This window comes from Ailuropoda melanoleuca, unplaced genomic scaffold (genome assembly GCF_002007445.2).
Source record: "Ailuropoda melanoleuca isolate Jingjing unplaced genomic scaffold, ASM200744v2 unplaced-scaffold6751, whole genome shotgun sequence".
NCBI lineage: Eukaryota > Metazoa > Chordata > Mammalia > Carnivora > Ursidae > Ailuropoda > Ailuropoda melanoleuca.
Genome location: NW_023242181.1, coordinates 27,932 through 45,520, shown reverse-complemented (window position 1 = coordinate 45,520; position 17,589 = coordinate 27,932). Strand labels below are relative to the sequence as shown.

Sequence of the window (17,589 nt, the reverse complement as noted above, 5' to 3'; positions counted from 1 at the left end):
AAGCAGGCTCCTAGTGGAGGAGCCTGATGTGGGGCTCGATCCCAGAATGCTGGGATCACGCCCTGAGCCAAAGGCAGACACTGAACGACTGCAGCACCCAGGCGCCCCGATCTACTAAGCTTCTATAATAATGTAGTGAAATAGGGAAAATGTGTGGACCTCGTGATGCTGACTGAAATGATAGTGTAGGCAGTAGAATATTGCAGTGCAGTTTAACGGTGTAAACTCCTTCCTGAAGCTTATTAGCTGTGCTAGGGTTAAAGGTGAGCATTTAAGGTGTGTAATAATTCATTTCTATCTCTTTCTCATAGGCTAAAGTAAGAAGAAAAAGCTCTGGAGAAAATACTTAAAATAAAGTAATTATACTTAAAGTAATGTTACCAGTGGTGTTTTTCTATTTGTCTTCCAACAGAGCTATTTTGAAAAAAATTCTTCATGTTGACTGAATATTAATAATTCATTTTATTCTCTACTTCTAATACCACCTAGTTCTGATGAGAAATTGAGGTATTATGGAGGGCTGGATAAAATAGGAGACTCTCAATACGTGGTTCTGATTATGTCNAATAGGAGACTCTCAATATGTGGTTCTGATTATGTCTGTGTACATGTTAGGTTAGAGAGAAATGCATGTTTTGCCTAACAATGATGGCACTGCTATCATTCATGAATTAATCCTCCTGGGTTTCCTATATAGTCAAGAGGTAGAAATTCTCCTTTTTGTTTTGTTCTCCATCATCTACATCTTGACTTTGTTGGGCAACAGTGCTATCATCTGCACTGTGTGGTGGAACCAGCCACTCCACACTCCTATGTATACTTTATTATCCAACTTCTCTTTCCTGGAGATCTGCTACATCAATTCAATGTGCCCAACATGTTGTTCAACTTCCTATCCAAAACCAAGACCATCTCCTATAATGGCTGCATCTTACAGTTCTACATCTTCCTCTCTCTTTGAGCCACAGAACTTTTCTTCCTGGCCCTCATGGCACTTGATAGGTATGTTGCCATCTGCCATCCACTGCATTATTCCACCATAATGACCAGGGAAGTCTGCGGAATGCTTGTGTCTGCTTGCTGGGTGGGTGGCTTCCTCTGGTTGGTAACCCCAGCCACCCTTATCTCCCAAGTTCCATTTTGTGGTTCAAATGTCATTGATCACTACCTCTGCGATCTTGGGGCAATGCTGGCCATATCATGTGTACATGTCCCCAAGACAATGCTGACTTGTAGCATTTTTAGTGCTGTGATAACATTTATAACTTTGTTCTACACCTTGTGTCCTACATCTTGGTCCTTCGAGCTGTGGTTTAGGTTCCAAGGTTCAAGTAGGACAAAGGCCTTCTCCACATGTGCTTCCCACCTGATAGTGGTGTCCCTGTTTTATGGCTCAGTCATGGTGATGTATGTAAGCCCAGGGGCAGCCAACCAGCCTGGTATGCAGAAGTTCTTGACAATGTTCTACTCAATTGCAACTCTACTTTTAAACCCTCTGATCTACAGCCTCAGGAATAAGGAGATGAAGACTGCCCTCAGGAAAGTTATGTGTAAAGTTGGAAATAATTCCTGAATGGGAGACGGTTTGGTGAGATAAAATTCCTTTTGAGTCCTGTTGTAAAGAATCTAGAAAAATTATACTTAAAAGTAAGAAAAGGTGCTAGATCTAGAATAAATGTGTCCACATGAGAATTCTTAAAATTCAAAGCTTGTCTCTATTTTGTATTGATTGAGTGACTAAGGGTAAATTACTCAAATTGTTATTTGTCTATTTTCCCAATTTTAACTGAAGATGATCTTAATATTCATGTCTGCATCATAGAGTGTTAGGGATTAAATGAGTTAATATTTGGAAGTATTTAAAATAGTGCCCGTCACTCATTAAATATTATGTAATGTAATATACTATTATTGATAACAATTAATTCAAATTTATTGTCATTAGCTACTGTTGCCAAGTTATGAGCTTCAGCAGTTTCTTTTTTCCAAGCTTTTAAATGATCCTATTATATTTATATAAGGGGAAAAGTGCCTGTTTTTAAGGAAAAAAATGTTTTGATTCTTGAAAGAAGTCTATGTAAATGCAAATCAAAACAAGAATTGTTTCTGCCCCACCCCCCTACATTTTTTTGTATTATGAAAATGATGACAATGATTTGTTAAATGAAGATTGATGAGGACCGTGTTCTGGTTCCACCTCAACAAATCAAAATTTTCATTCCCAGTTTTTAAAAAGGACATTTTGGGGTTTTCTAATGTGGATCAAATGAGCAATCATATATAAAAGTATTTGTAAAATGCAACCTAGAGCCAAAAGATGGAAGCAGTTCAAATACACATCAACAGGTGAATGGATCAACAAAATGTGGTGTATACACACAACGTGATATTATCCAGCCTTACAAAGAAAGGAAATTCTGAAACATGGATGACCAGCTTGTATGATCTCACTTTTGTAAAGTCCTCAAATTCACAGAGACAGAAAGTGGTTTTTGGTGCTTTTGTAAATGGGATGGATTCCCTAATTTCTCTTTCTTCAGTCTCGTTATTCGTGTAGAAATGCAACTGATTTCTGGGCATTGATTTTGTATCCTGCCACCTTACTGAATTGTTCTATAACTTCTAATAGTTTGGGAGTGGATTCCTTTGGGTTTTCCATATAGAGTATCATGTCATCTGCAAAGAGAGACAGTTTGACTTCTTCTTTGCCGATTTGGATACCTTTGATCCCTTTTTGTCTTCTGATTGCTGTTGCAAGGACTTCTAGTACTATGTTGAATAATAGTGGCGAGAGTGGGCATCCTTGTCGTGTTCCTGATCTTAAGGGAAAGGCTTCCAGCTTTTCCCCATTGAGAATAATGCTTGCAGTAGGCTTTTCATAGATGGCTTTTATGAGATTGAGAAATGTACCCTCTATTCCTACACTCTGAAGGGTTTTAATCAGGAAAGGATGCTGTATTTTGTCAAATGCTTTTTCTGCATCAATTGAGAGGATCATATGGTTCTTGAGTCTTTTCTTGTTGATATGATGTATCACATTGATTGATTTGCGAGTGTTGAACCATGCTTGCATCCCAGGTATGAATCCCACTTGGTCATGATGGATAATCCTTTTAATGTACTGTTGGATTCTATTAGCAAGGATCTTGTTGAGGATTTTGGCATCCATATTCATTAGAGAAATCGGTCTGTAATTCTCCTTTTTGAGGGGGTCTTTGCCTGGTTTGGGGATCAAGGTAATATTAGCCTCATAGAATGAGTTTGGTAGCTTTCCTTCTGTTTCTATTTTTTGAAATAGCTTTAGGAGAATAGGTATTATTTCTTCTTTGAATGTTTGGTAGAATTCCCCAGGAAAACCGTCTGGGCCTGGAGTTTTATTATTTGGAAGGTTGTTTATCACTGACTCAATTTCTTCATAGTTAATTGGCCTATTTAAGAAATCTATTTCTTCCTGTTTCAGTCTTGGTAGTTTATAGGTTTCCAGGAAGGCCTCCATCTCTTCCAGATTGTTTAGTTTTTTGGCATATAGCTGTTGATAAAAGTTTCTAATAATCCTTGCAATTTCAATGGTGCTGGTCGTGACCTCTCCCTTTTCAGTCATAATTTTAATAATCTCAGTCCTTTCTCTTTGTTTTTGGACAAGTTTTGCCAGTGGTCTATCAATTTTATGGATTCTCTCAAAGAACCAGCTTCTAGTCCTGTTGATCTGCTCTACTGTGGTTCTGGTCTCTAATTCATTGATTTCTGCTCTAATCTTGGTCAACTCCTTCCTTGTCAGTGGGTTAGGCCTGTCCCTCTGTTGCTGTTCCAGTTTCTTGAGGTGAGAATATAGAAACTGCATTTTAGATTTTTCTATTCTTTTGAGTGAGGCTTGGATGGCTATGTATTTCCCCCTTAGGACTGCCTTTGCAGTATCCCATAGGTTTTGGACCGTTGTGTATTCATTCTCGTTGGTCTCCATAAATTGTTTAATTTGTTTTTTGATTTCCTGGTTTATCGAGTCATTCTTGAGCAGGATGGTTCTTAGCCTCCAAGTGTTTGAGTTTCTTCCAGGTTTTTCCTTGTGGTTGAGTTCCAATTTCAGAGCGTTGTGGTCTGAGAATATGCAGGGGATAATTTCAATCTTTTGGTATTGGCTGAGACCTGTTTTGTGTCCCAGAGCATGATCTATTCTTGAGAATGTTCCATGGGCATTTGAATAGAATGAGTATTCTTTGGTTCTGGGGTGTAGTGTTCTATATATATCTATGAGGTCCAACTCGTCGAGTATGGCATTCAAAGCCTTTGATTCTTTGCTTAGTTTTTGCCAGGGTAAAATAAAATAAAATTTAAAAAAAAGTGGAATGGTGGTTGCCAGAGGCTGGGGGAGTGCGTGGAATTATTGGTCAACAGATACACATTTTCTGCTTGGGAAGATGAAAATTTTCTGGAGATGGATGGCCGTGATGATTGCTCAACAATGTGAATGTACTTAATGCCACTTAAAAAATTGTTAAGATTTGTTTGATGTCATGTGTATTTTACCACAATTAAAAATAATTTTAACATGTAAAGCATACTACCAATGCCAGTTGTTTTTTATTTGGATTGTTATCATGTTAACATTTCCCGGCCCTGGAGGAGATAATGCTAAGTGCAATAAGTCAAGCAGAGAAAGACAATTATCATATGGTTTCTCTCATCTGTGGAACATAAGAGCTAGGAAGATCAGTAGGAGAAGAAAGGGATAAAGAAAGGGGGTGTAATCAGAGGGGGAGTGAATCATGAGAGACTATGGACTCTGGGAAACAAACTGAGGGCTTCAGAGGGGAGGGGGTGGGGGAATTGGATAGGCTGGTCATCGGTAGTAAGGAGGGCAGGTATTGCATGGTGCACTGGTTGTTATGCGCGACTAATGAATCATTGAACTTTACATCAAAAACCAGGGATGTACTGTATGGTGACTAACATAATATAATAAAAAAATATGATTATAAAAAAAATTTCCAGTAACCCCCGCTGCTGCAATCTTGTCTGTGTGTGTGTTTTCTTTTCCTCTGTGATGTTGCTGTGATAGTTTTTTTCTCAGTAATTAAAACTACAGATGGGGTAGGATCTTTCCCTTCAAGTCACAAATACTTCTCCACTCCCCAACTGCAGCAGCACTCTGCCCTCCCAGGTGCCCCTTTGCTTTGCTCTTTGAGGACACAGAGAGGTCTCAAGGAGGCAGCCACTCCCCTTCCTCCAAGGCTGCCTGCCACCTCAGGGAATTTCTTCCACCCTAGAGTACATGATTGTTAGAAACTGCATTATCACTAGGGATAAAATTAAAGAAAGGGATAATTTTGGTTCTGGGATGTAAGATCAAGCCCCCTGAGGTGTGCAAACTCTTGGCACATGAAAGAATTTGCTGTTGAGGCAGCCCGGTATTGCCCACTTTTTAGGTCTCACAGGCAGAGCCTCTCCTGTTCTGTTTTAACATATAATCAATATAAAATTATTAACCAGACATTTTGTTTTAATTTTTTATACTAAGTCGTGAAAACTGGGCTGAATTTTATACTTATGGCCCATCTCAGTTTGGACCAGTCATGTTTTGAGTGTCAATAGCCACAGGTAGCTAGTGGTTACCGTAACGGACAGTGCAGGTGTATGGCTTCTTACGTTCTCCTTGGTAATGAGTGTGGGTATGGATGGGGTGAATTAGATTTAGTAGATCAGAAACTTTCAATTAGTAACCTTAGATAAATGACTTACTGTGTTTTCTTTGTGCCGTGTCCCTTCCCTTGTCCTCTTCCTCTAAATGGAGATTGCACTTTATTTTTTTTATTTTTTTGGGGGAGATTGAACTTCAAAGCAGCTTTTAGAGAGGAGGGAGCAATAAAAACCTGGAAGCAGCAAAAGAGACAGGGAAGACCCTCTTTTCGTTACTAGTGGAGTCAGATCAGGGCCGTTTTGGGAAAAGGAGCACAATGGAATTTGTACTGATGCTCTCTCTCCATAGCAGCTGGTATAGAAAGGTTGATGCGGAGGGAGAAGAGGGTGAAATTACTAGAAGATAGCAGAGGCTCGGCATTCCTCTCTAGTCTTGCTGATGGTGATGCATGGGCCAGAGGATGTGTGGTCTTACACATGGAACTCTGGGGCCTGCAAAAACTTCTTCTTCTTTTTTCAAATCTTTGACAATGCAGGAAAGAATATCCAATGGAAAAAAGACATTATCTTTAACACATGGTGTTGGGAAATTTGGACAGCCACATGCAGAAGAATGAAACTGGACAATTTTCTCACACCATACACAAAAATAAACTCCAAATGGATGAAAGACCTAAATGTGAGACAGGAATCCATCAAAATCCTAGAGGAGAACACAGGCAGCAACCTCTTTGACCTCAGCTGCAGCAACTTCTTGCTAGACATGTCTGCAAGGCAAGGGAAACAAAGGCAAAGATGAACTATTGGGACTTTACCAAGATAAAAAGCTTTTGCACAGCAAAGGAAACAGTCAACAAAACCAAAAGACAACCAACAGAATGGGAGAATGTATTTGCCAATTACATATCAGATAAAGGCGTTGTATCTAAAATCTATTAACAACTTATCAAACTCAACACCCAAAGAACAAATAATCCAAGAAATGGGCAGAAGTCATGAAGAGACATTTCTGCAAAGAAGACAAAGAACTGGCCAACAGACACATGAAAAAGTGTTCAACATCACTGGGCATCAGGGAAATACTAATCAAAACCACAATGAGGGGGCGCCTGGGTGGCACAGCGGTTAAGCGTCTGCCTTCGGCTCAGGGCGTGATCCCGGCGTTATGGGATCGAGCCCCACATCAGGCTCCTCTGCTATGAGCCTGCTTCTTCCTCTCCCACTCCCCCTGCTTGTGTTCCCTCTCTCGCTGGCTGTCTCTATCTCTGTCGAATAAATAAATAAAATCTTTAAAAAAAAAAAAACACAATGAGATACCACCTCACAGCAGTCAGAATAGCTAACAAGCCAGGAAACAACAGATGTTTGTGAAGATGTGGAGAACGTATGCATATGATAGAATCCTTGTTCTTAAGGAATTTTTTACCTACGTGGGCACAGATCTATTAACAATCCAAAAAACTAAACAAAACAACAATAACAACAACAACCAAAAAAAAAAAAAACTGCAAAGAGAGAGGAATGCTTTGGGTGCCAGAGAAAAGAAAAACAGTGTTGGACTAAGAGTATAGGTTAGGGAGGGTTTCACAGAGAAGTTGACAAATCAGCTGGATCTTGAATGACAAGCTGGAAGTTTTCTAGATAGAAAAGAAGGAGGAGAGTGGATGATGGCATTAAAAGCAGAAGGAGTAGCATATACAACATGTATGACTGAGCATAGAGTGCATGGATGGTGGTGTCCTGAAAGGAGATGGGCTTAGGGAGGCAGGAACTTAGAGACACTAATGAGATTGAACTTGATCTTGTAGGGGAGAAGGACGTATTTAAGGATTGAAAGCAAGGAAATGACAGGATCATATTTGCATTTTTGAAAATCTGGCCTCTGTTTAGATTCTGTGTCATTCAGTGCCACAGGATAGCTCCTTCTCTCATCAAAGGTAGTGTAGGCTATCCAATTAACTTGAAGAAGAAGATGAATTCAGATTAGTGGTATTGACTCAATCTTTTTTTTTTTAAGATTTTATTTTTATTTGACAGAGACAGCAAGAGAGGGAACACAAGCAAGGGGAGTGGGAGAGGGAGAAGCAGGCTTCCTCTTGAGCAGGGAGCCCCATGCGGGGCTCAATCCCAGAATCCTGGGTTCATGTTGTGAGCCGAAGGCAGACACTTAAAGATTGAGCCACCCAGGTGCTCTGACTCAATCTTTTGAGAATTTCAGATTCCTCTTGAGAACAGCTGACATCTCAGAGTCTTACAGAGTCAAGGTGGGAAATCTGTTTTACACTAATATTGTCAGTTTAAGGTTAGTAGCTTGATATTTCAGTTGGGTAGCTGTTCAATTAAAATCATATTTTGGGGGCACCTGGGTAGCTCAGTCATTAAGCATCAGGTCCTGGGATCGAGCCCCGTGTTGGGTTCCCTGCTCAGTGGGGAGTCTGCTTCTCCCTCTCCCACTCTCCCTGCTTGTACTCTCTCACTACCTTTGTCACTCTCTCTCTCTCAAATAAATAAATAAAATCTTTTAAAAAATCATACTTCATTTCTAATTGAACATGTCCAAATGGAAATTCTGAGCTTTTCATTCACCTTAGACTCCAAACAGTGGAATAATTCCTGGGTACAACCGCATATTTGGGATCTGAGAACAATTTAAAAAGTAATAATGACAATGATAATAAGAACAGCATCTCCTTCACATTACCTCAAGTCTTCTGTTTGTAGCGTACCTCCACGGGGCCTTTTTGCTGTTGCATATAGATTGTATGGTAAAGTCTGTGTTAGGGGTTATACAGCTCTCATGAGCCACTGAAAAGAACCCTGTGTAAAGAGGTCAAAAAGGCATGTGCTAGAAATCTGAAACCCATCTTTAGAGATCAGAATATAAAAAGTTCTCCAACAGATGTGTGATTTGTAAGATGTGTAAGAGTTCTAAGGGTAATAACCTAGTTTAGTGACAGGTCTAGTGAGTTCTAAAGAATCCTGTATCCCTCAGATGTGCTATTAAAACAGCAGGAGAGCTAGGCTGGTCCTCTAATGGCTTGTGGGTAGTTAATACAGTTCTGCAGGTATTTATTTAGTGTGGTCATTATTTTTGTGTTCTTGGGGATATAGATTTTATGTCTGAAGGGTCGACATTGGGTCACCTTGGATGAAGAGTCTTAAGAATAGATTCCATGTTCTTTCAGTTGACACTGACAGACATCATCATAATGCAGCCATAAAATAGTGTTGTTATATATCTAGTTTGCAGAACGAGAACAGCAGCACAGTATGAAAAGCTGGGCCTTGCTGTTAAGGACAGAGAGACAAGTAACAGTGATGAAGAAAGCTCTGAAATGTCTTTGGAGGGAAATGTGGCTACATTGACCTAAATTTAGGATGCACTCACTCTATGACTCACAGTTTTTATTTCTCAGAATATACCCTTCACAAACACTGTTTTTAAATTTTTCTTTGCTGTTTTAGAATTAAAAAATTGGAGGGAATAAGCTCACAAATATATACATTTTAATATAGTCACCCACAGATTGTTTTCTTCATACATTTATCAAAAGGTAAATATTTGATTCAATTATTCACATTATTATTCTCCAAACAGCCTTCTCTTTTTGGTGGATCAAATATTAAAGGTGTTTACTGCTTACTTAAAGTCCGAATGGGTGTTCCTGATTGACAGGCAATTGTTTTTCAAATGATGATTCTGGAACTCAGGCTGTTTTCCATCCATGGTGTCGTCATCTTCAAAACTCAGCTTCCTAGGTCAACATACTTAATTATATCAGAGATCATCAAGGACCGTGCCTGGGTGAAGCATAAAGTATTGCACATCATTTTTAATTACATTCTGCTGACTAGGACACAGTTGCATGAGCATGCCTATCTACAAGGAAGGCTTAGGAAAAATGTGTCCTTGAGTTGAAGAAGAGGAAATTAATTTGTCTCCATCATACATTCAGTGTCTTAACTTCTTAGTTGGCCAACATCTGCTCTATTTGATATACATGTGAAATTAAGGAGTTTGAAAAGAATGGAAATTGGTAGCTCTGTGGATGTTTAAGAATATGCTCATTCTGTATATAGTGGACAAGATCTTTAAACTGCCATTTGGAAAACAGGAATGGGGGACTCTATTTCTAACAAAGCTTGAAAGTAATGTGCATATCATTTCAAAAAATTTTGTTAGCTAAAAAGTAATTTATTAAGTTTAAGAGAGGGAACCCTGGAGGGAATAATACTGTGATAGTTTAGAATGTGTGTATGCACGCACATGCACGTGTGTGTGTGTGAGTGATTGCACAGATGAGTGTGTGCACATTCATGCAGTTTTCATCTCCAATATGATAATCACTGAAGATGAAACATGCCCCTGTCTCTATGATGCACAATAATTGCTCCCATTGCTCCTGGGGTTGAGGTCTCTGGAGATAGGCTTCACAGTCTGGAAGGGATAAGTAATGGGGGAGGGAGAGATTTGTGCCTTGCTCTATTTTCTGAGTAAAACCTGAAAGGGGTCTTTGTAAAAAAGGTACCGAAAAGTGTTCTACCAAGGAGCTGACACCCTGACTTCTGGGCTGCATTGGGATAAGTACGTCTGGGCACATGGAACAGTGACTTTTTTTCCTGTCTCAGTGCCCATTTTGTTGTATATATTGCTATGAAAAAGGGCAAAAATTTCGTGATTATTTTCCTTTATGAATACCATTTCTGTTATATAAACCATATTAGACATGGGATTAGGGAAATGTTTTTGTCAAATTATCATCTTGTCTTTGCAGCTCATCTTCAAAAGAACTGTATTCTTAGCTGATAGGAAAATGGGAACATTTTTCTTTAACACTGTGGCAATAATTTAGACAACTCTCTTGTTTACTATGTTCTTTCACACAGGTGACAGCAGCAAATCAACACCCATTGTGTGTGGCTTGTAGGAGGAGAAAACTTTGTAAGTGGAAGCTAATTTAGTTAATGAAATACAATAGTCAAGTGTAATCAGAATAGAGCTGAAGAGTATGACAGGCAAATGGAATAGGCAGTCTCTCTTTTCTGTGTCTTCTTGGCTCCTTGAGCAGCATTTAATTGCCTCTGTTGATTTTAAAGACCACGAGCTTAGGTTTCTACCATTGCACATCTCTTGAATCCATTCTTGGTATCTCTTTGCTTATATAGTACCCTAGTTCAGACTCTTCATGCTTTTTCCTTGGTCTACTGAAATAGCTTTCTAATAGTTTCCTGCTAAATTCTTTACCTTCTAATTGAGAAATTGTCTTACAAGTGTAGCTTCCATAAACCTTTGATCCTTTTACTCTTCTACTAGACTAGCTCCAGTTGTTTTCCACTGACTAGGAAATTAAGCCTGAACTAGACTGGCAGTCTGCCACATGGCCCCATCTTTGAAATTTTTATCTCACTATTCCTTTACAAGTATTCTAATCTCCACTCTCTTGGACTTTTCTTTAAACATAACGTCTTGTATCCAAATCTTTTCTCATTATTATTATATGTTATTAAGGTTTTGCCTCCATTGCTGCTCTTTTGCTAAGGTCCGTGTCGCTTTTCAAAAGCCTTTCCTTATTTTTTCTAACTGAGCATATTCATGTCTTACATGACAAGAAATTATTTTGTTTTGATTTGTCATATGCCATCGTTACTGTGAGTGGCAGCACCGTGATATAGGTGGAGGGATGCTAACATCACTCCATATTCTGTATCCGCTCTACAAGAAGTTGCCACAAATGGGGGCGCCTGGGTGGCTCAGTCGTTAAGCGTCTGCCTTTGGCTCAGGGCGTAGTCCCAGCGTTCCGGGATTGAGTCGCACATCGAGTCCCACATCGAGTCCCACATCGGGCTCCTCCACTGGGAGCCTGCTTCTTCCTCTCCCACTCCCTTGCTGTGTTCCCTCTCTCGCTGGCTGTCTCTCTGTCACATAAATAAATAAAATCTTAAAAAAAAAGAACTTGCCACAAATGATCATACAATCTAAGTAAAAACAGTTTCCTTTTTATGCAAATGAGGTTCCAAGGTAAATCTCCTTAGCTCTCTTCCAATCAGATTGAAGCTCCTAAACTCCCTTTATGTAGAAATTCTGGAGCCATGCATGTATTGTTTGAAGTTGCTTTGAACAAAAGATATTTGACATAAGCTCCAAAGAACAGGTACTTTACATTTTTATTTCTTTTTCCTATCTCCTAGAAGAATCCCTGGCAAGACTATAAGCAAAATAAATGTTTATTGAATAAATAAGGGAGGAAGGAAATGAAGAGGAAAGAATGACTTACACTTCCAAAGGGATGATAGTAATATCACAAGCCTGAATTGAGGAAAATAAACATGTATCTCTTTACCAGGAAGAAGAAAAATAGTGTAAATATTTCTGTGGTTCTTACTGTCTCTGTCACTTCCACAGGTCAGACTAATGAGGACCTTGGACACTACTAACATCTCTGGGTCTGTGAGTGAGTTCATCCTCTTAGGATTTCCCTGTCACAGAGACATCCAGGTCCTCCTCTTTGTCATCTTCTCCCTCATCTACCTTCTGACTCTCATGGGGAACACATCCATCATCTGTGCTGTGTGGTCAAGCCAGAAACTCCACACACCCATGTACATCCTCCTGGCCAACTTCTCTTTCCTGGAGATCTGCTATGTCAGTTCTGATGTGCCCAAAATGTTGGCCAACATTATCTCCCAGACCAAGAGCACCTCCTATGCTGGCTGCCTATTCCAGTTCTACTTCTTCTTCTCCATGCGTGCTGCTGAGGGCTTATTTCTGTCAGTGATGTCTTTTGATCGATTTCTTGCCATTTGTAGTCCTTTGCACTATCCTACCATAATGACCCACCACCTATGTGCTTGGTTAGTGGTCTTCTGCTGGGCAGGGGGCTTTCTCTGGTTACTGACTCCTTTGACTCTAATATCTCAGGTACCATTCTGTGGTCCAAACACCATTGACCATTTTCTCTGTGATCTTGCACCTTTGCTGGCATTGTCCTGTGCTTCAGTATCTGGAATTACTCTGATCTGTGGTATCATTAGCTCTCTCATCATCTTTCTCACCTTCCTATATGTCCTTGGCACTTACATCTGTGTCCTAAGTGTGGTGCTGGAAGTACCCCCAGGCTCAGGAAGGCATAAGGCTTTCTCTACTTGTGCCTCCCACCTTGCTGTGGTGTGTCTGTTCTATGGCTCAGTCATGGTGATGTATGCTAGCCCAGGTTCTGGGGACTATCCTGGGTTGCAGAAATTTGTGACCTTGTTCTATGCTTTGGAAACTCCATTCTTTAATCCCCTGATTTACAACTTCTGAAACAAAGATATATAGGAGGCATTGAAGAAAATTATGAATGTGTTATTGTGGGAAATGTCTAAAGGATTCAAAAGTTGAATTTAATATACTGCATCATTAATGTTTTAGGAGAATGGAACATAACAAAACAAATGAGATTATGCTTTTTCCCTTCATTTGATTTTATCTTCATATATTGGGAAGATGATTTTTAAATCACACTCATGATTTGAATCTTAGGAAGTTGTTGCTGCTATGTTCCAGATATGTCTGTACTTTAGATAGACTTTATTTTGAAATACAACTTAGTAAGATTTTCATGTATTTCTTTATGACTCAGTTTTTAGTTTATCTTTTGGTTTTCATTACAAACTACTTGATGTATTTCAAAATTTTCAAATTCTGCTTTCATCAGAGCCAGTTTTTGTTTTTGTTTTTTAGAGCATAGCAAATGTTCAATGTGTTACATTCACGTGCATAATTAACCAATAATCACTCATAGTTAACCAGATTTTTTAAAAAAAACCTTCAACATCCGTGACAATTTTAAAGCACTGCTTTGGTATATTCCATAATTCCAAGTATAGTTTTGGACACCAACTAGGGTACCTAGTAAGGTTATATTGACTTGATTGACTCTCACATTTTGCCAATGCTTTCACTTTAGGAGGTAGGTCTAATCCTCCATATGCAGACACATGGAAGTTACTTAATACTCCATGTAGGCCAAAGAGCTCTAGACTTTGTGAGATCACTACCGTCCAGGTCTAGGGTTCACTTACATTCATAGTTCTCTGTAAAATTCTGGATAAATATTATCCAGAGGTGATTTTTATTCTCTAATTTCATATTTTCTGGAGTGGTCATTTAACTTAAAGTATTGCACCTCATGAAGAGACCTTGGGCTAAAACTTTCTCCTAGGATAACGCCAATACTGGCTGTACTTCAATCCTAGTCAAATAACTGCAACCTTCTGCTGGATTTTTTTTTCATGAAAATCTACTTCAAATTCAAATGTCTGATCCTAAATTTGATGACCTCCTTTTAAATTAGCTCTTGCTGTACTTATTTGCTAATGGCTCCACTGATCTACAACCTGAACCTAAAATTTTAACAATCCTATTGCCATTAAATTCTGCGGCATCTTCCCTGTGATCTTTTGTCATCTTCACTGATCATTTTTGTCCAGGTCTTAGCACTCCATACCTGTAAAGTGAAACCTAACCCTCCTTTCCATAAGTTCACCAATCCTTATCTCCTCTCTACTTACACAGATTTTTGGGGATAAATCCTAAATTCTTTGTTTTGTTTTGTTTTGTTTGGTGGATACATGTCATTATAAATTTGTTCAAACCCATAGAATGGACAACACCAAGAGTGAACCCTAATGTAAACTATGGACTCTGGGTGATTATGTGTCAATGTGGGTTCATCACTTATAACAGATATATCACTCTGGTGGGGGATGTTGATAATAGGAAAGGTAATGCATGTGTGGAGTTAGGGGACATATTGGAAATTGCTGTGAACATAAGACAACTGCTCTAAAAAATAAAGTTTCAAACAAATATATGTACACACACATGCACACATTATTTATATACCACTCTGTGTTGGATCTGTGCTTATAAATCCTCATTCTCATATTTGTTACTCATGGTTACAAGATGGCTGCTAAACATCCAGGCATTTCCCCATTCCAGGTTAGAGGAACTTGAAACTGCTATTTCAACTTCCAGGAAAGCAAAAAACTCCCGAGAAACCCCCAGGCCTCACTGGTGAGAACTATGTCATATGACCAAACTAGCTTCAAGAAAGCTGAAGAAGTGAATGTTTTTAGCAGGACTCATTCCTACTCTGAACAAATCAGGTTTCCTGTGCTAAGGAAAAGGTGTATGCACTTTGGGTGGGCAACAGCAGGCCCTGCCATAAGAGGGATCTGGAGTGTTTCTCTAATCATCTTAGACTTAATGACACTCAACAACTGAAACTGTTGACCTTTGAAAAGTATGAAAAAGCTAAGGAAGAAAAGCACACAAACTTTCCAGAAGTTAATACATTTATAAATCTGACTGGAGGTGAATAAGATAGAACTGTTTGTTGACTAAGCACTTGAAATCAATTTTTTTGATTATAATGAATATTTTGGTAAACAAATTACAATTAAATTTGAATAATAATGAGCTTTTCTGATGATCGTAATAATATTGAGCAAATAGCATTTGACCGTAAGAAGGTGCTTATGAGTTCAATGATGAGGAAAACATCGGAAGAGAAAAGACTAAAGAGAAAAAACTGTTTTGAGTCCTAGTTTTCTGTGAACACAGTTTTCCAAATGGCATCACTAACTAATTTAACTGTCCTCCTGTAAAGAATATATAAATAATCATTTTCAGTCTGATTAGAAAGGCATCTTTTGATCATAGAGACCACAGATACTGTCAGTCTATCTAGATGCAACGAATCACCCCACCAGTTATTCATTTTGAGGCTTTATGAAATGTGTCCCTAGAAATGGAATGGGATAAAGTAGGAGAGAAATGCATTATTTGTTAATCCAATCATCTGTAGAAGGGCATCTTGGCTCCTTCCACAATTTGGCTATTGTGGAAAATGCTGCTATGAACTTTGGGGTGCGTATGGCCCCTCTCTTCACTATGTCTGTATCTTTGGGGTAAATCCCCAGTAGTGCAATTGCTGGATCATAGTGTAGCTCAATTTTTAACTTTTTAAGGGACCTCCATACTGTTTTCCAAAGTGGCTGTACCAACTTTGTCCATATATACAATGGAACATTACTCAGCCATCAAAAAGAACGGTTTCACAACATTTGCAGCAACATGGATGGGACTGGAGGAGATAATGCTAAGTGAAATAAGTCAAGCAGAGAAAGACCATTATCATATGGTTTCACTCATCTATGGAACATAAGAAGTAGGAATATCGGTAGGAGAAGAAAGGGAAGAAGGAAGGGGCAGGTAAAAAGAAGGGGGAATGAACCATGAGAGACTATGGACTCTGGGAAACAAACTGAGGGCTTCAGAGGGGAGGGGGTGGGGGAATGGGATAGGTTGGTGATGGGTATTGAGGAGAGCACATATTGCATGGTGCACTGGGTGTTATATGCAAATAATGAATCATGGAACTTTACATCAAAAACTTGGGATGTACTGTATGGTGACAAACATAACATAATAAAAAATTTTATTAAAAAAAAGAATTGCATTATTTGTGATAAGGATGGTGTTGTTTTAAGAAACCTCTGTTTCAGTTGTATATGAATGTGTGTCCTGGGCACAATTTTGGATGAATTTATTCCCTTGGGTTGTGGTCAAAAAAGTTTGAAAAACCATTGTCTTAACAGTTTTAGAACACCTAAAAGCAGCCATTAGCTTAGGTCACCAAAAAGAAACCTTGGCCTTAAAAACAGCATAAGAACTCAAAACAAGAAAAGCACCCAAGAAAATTAAAGTCAAATGTGGAATAATGAGCCTTCAGACTTGTGGAATGCATAGAAAATAGGAAAGTAATAACAGATGACTATAAAAAGAGTGGCAAATATTTATCCTGTTATAATGATCTTATTGCACGGTGATTTGGAGAAGATAAGACATTTGAGAACAGGAAACAAAAACCAAGTGGTACTGAAGAAGAGAACAATACCAATGTGATAGGATTTTTGAAAAGTCTGAAGACAGTGATTTGAGCAGCCACCTGGGGGAGGTGGTATTCTAGAGAGAAAGGGTCAGCAGTTAGACAAGATTATGCTAGCAGAAGTTGCATGTGATTAGTCATGTCCAAATTCTTTAGTTTGTATGTAATTCAAGTTTCCTCTTAAGTTGTCCTCAATCTAGAACCTTATTAAAAATATGTCCAATTACTACGGTCGGTTCACTTTCCCTGATTAATGTAGTACAATCTTAGTTTTACAATCTGAGCTTAAAATTGTTTTAATAATAACTTGCCCATTTTTAGGCACCATCATGCTGTTCTTGAAATTTTGTTGCCCAATATAACTCATCATAATACTCTTTTCTAAAGTCATAGCCTTTTTGAGTTTTGCCAGATGTTCACTCATAATCAGACTGCCTTTTGGGTATTTGTTACAGCATCATTTGTGTTATTTTTTTTTTCACTTTCCTATCAGCTATATTGTAAGTTTCCTGAAAGCAGGGAATATAAGTTATACTATCTTTTCACTGTTCCAGAATGGCTTCTTCTATAGTAGGAACTCAAATAATTGTTTATTTCATTAACAAGTCCATTCAACAAACGTTTATTGAGCTCCTGCTGTGTGTTAGGCATTTCTCTGGGCATTGAGGGTATAGTAATGATATCTAGCTCTCATGAAGTTCACGTTCTAGTATGAGGAGCCAGAAATAAATATATAGAGAAAGAAGTATCTAGAATACAATATATTTCTTTTAATTAATTTGTTTAAGTAATCTCTGTCTCCAACGTGGGGCTCAAACTCACAATCCTAAGATCAAGAGTCACATGCTCCACTGACTGAGGCAGCCAGGTGCCCCTAGAATACAATATAATTCTGATGGTGATAAATACTTGGAAGAAAAATAAAGCAGGTGAAGGGAACAGATAATAATGGGAGTGGGGGGCTGCTCTTTTAAATAGTATAGTTTGGGAAGGCTTCTTTTTTTTTTTTTTTTTTTTT

General features: G+C 38.7%; 2 protein-coding genes across 2 annotated transcripts; both read left to right on the top strand.

The window, feature by feature from the left end:
* Positions 1–626: 626 nt before the first annotated feature.
* LOC100476184 (olfactory receptor 11H6) lies at positions 627–1,573 on the top strand. The gene is given in 4 exon segments (XM_011218157.3): positions 627–864; positions 867–1,259; positions 1,262–1,322; positions 1,324–1,573. Coding segments are annotated over 4 exon segments (942 nt in total).
* A 10,473-nt stretch (positions 1,574–12,046) lies between these two features.
* Positions 12,047–12,937, top strand: LOC105235204 (olfactory receptor 11G2-like). Its single transcript, XM_019793979.2, has one exon. It carries the CDS (start codon positions 12,047–12,049, stop codon positions 12,935–12,937), a length of 891 nt encoding a protein of 296 aa, XP_019649538.2.
* The last annotated feature ends 4,652 nt before the right edge of the window (positions 12,938–17,589 follow it).

Bases quoted from the DNA above. Each gene is read 5' to 3' on its own strand.
- LOC105235204 (XM_019793979.2), top strand. From the start codon at position 12,047: ATGAGGACCTTGGACACTACTAACATCTCTGGGTCTGTGAGTGAGTTC.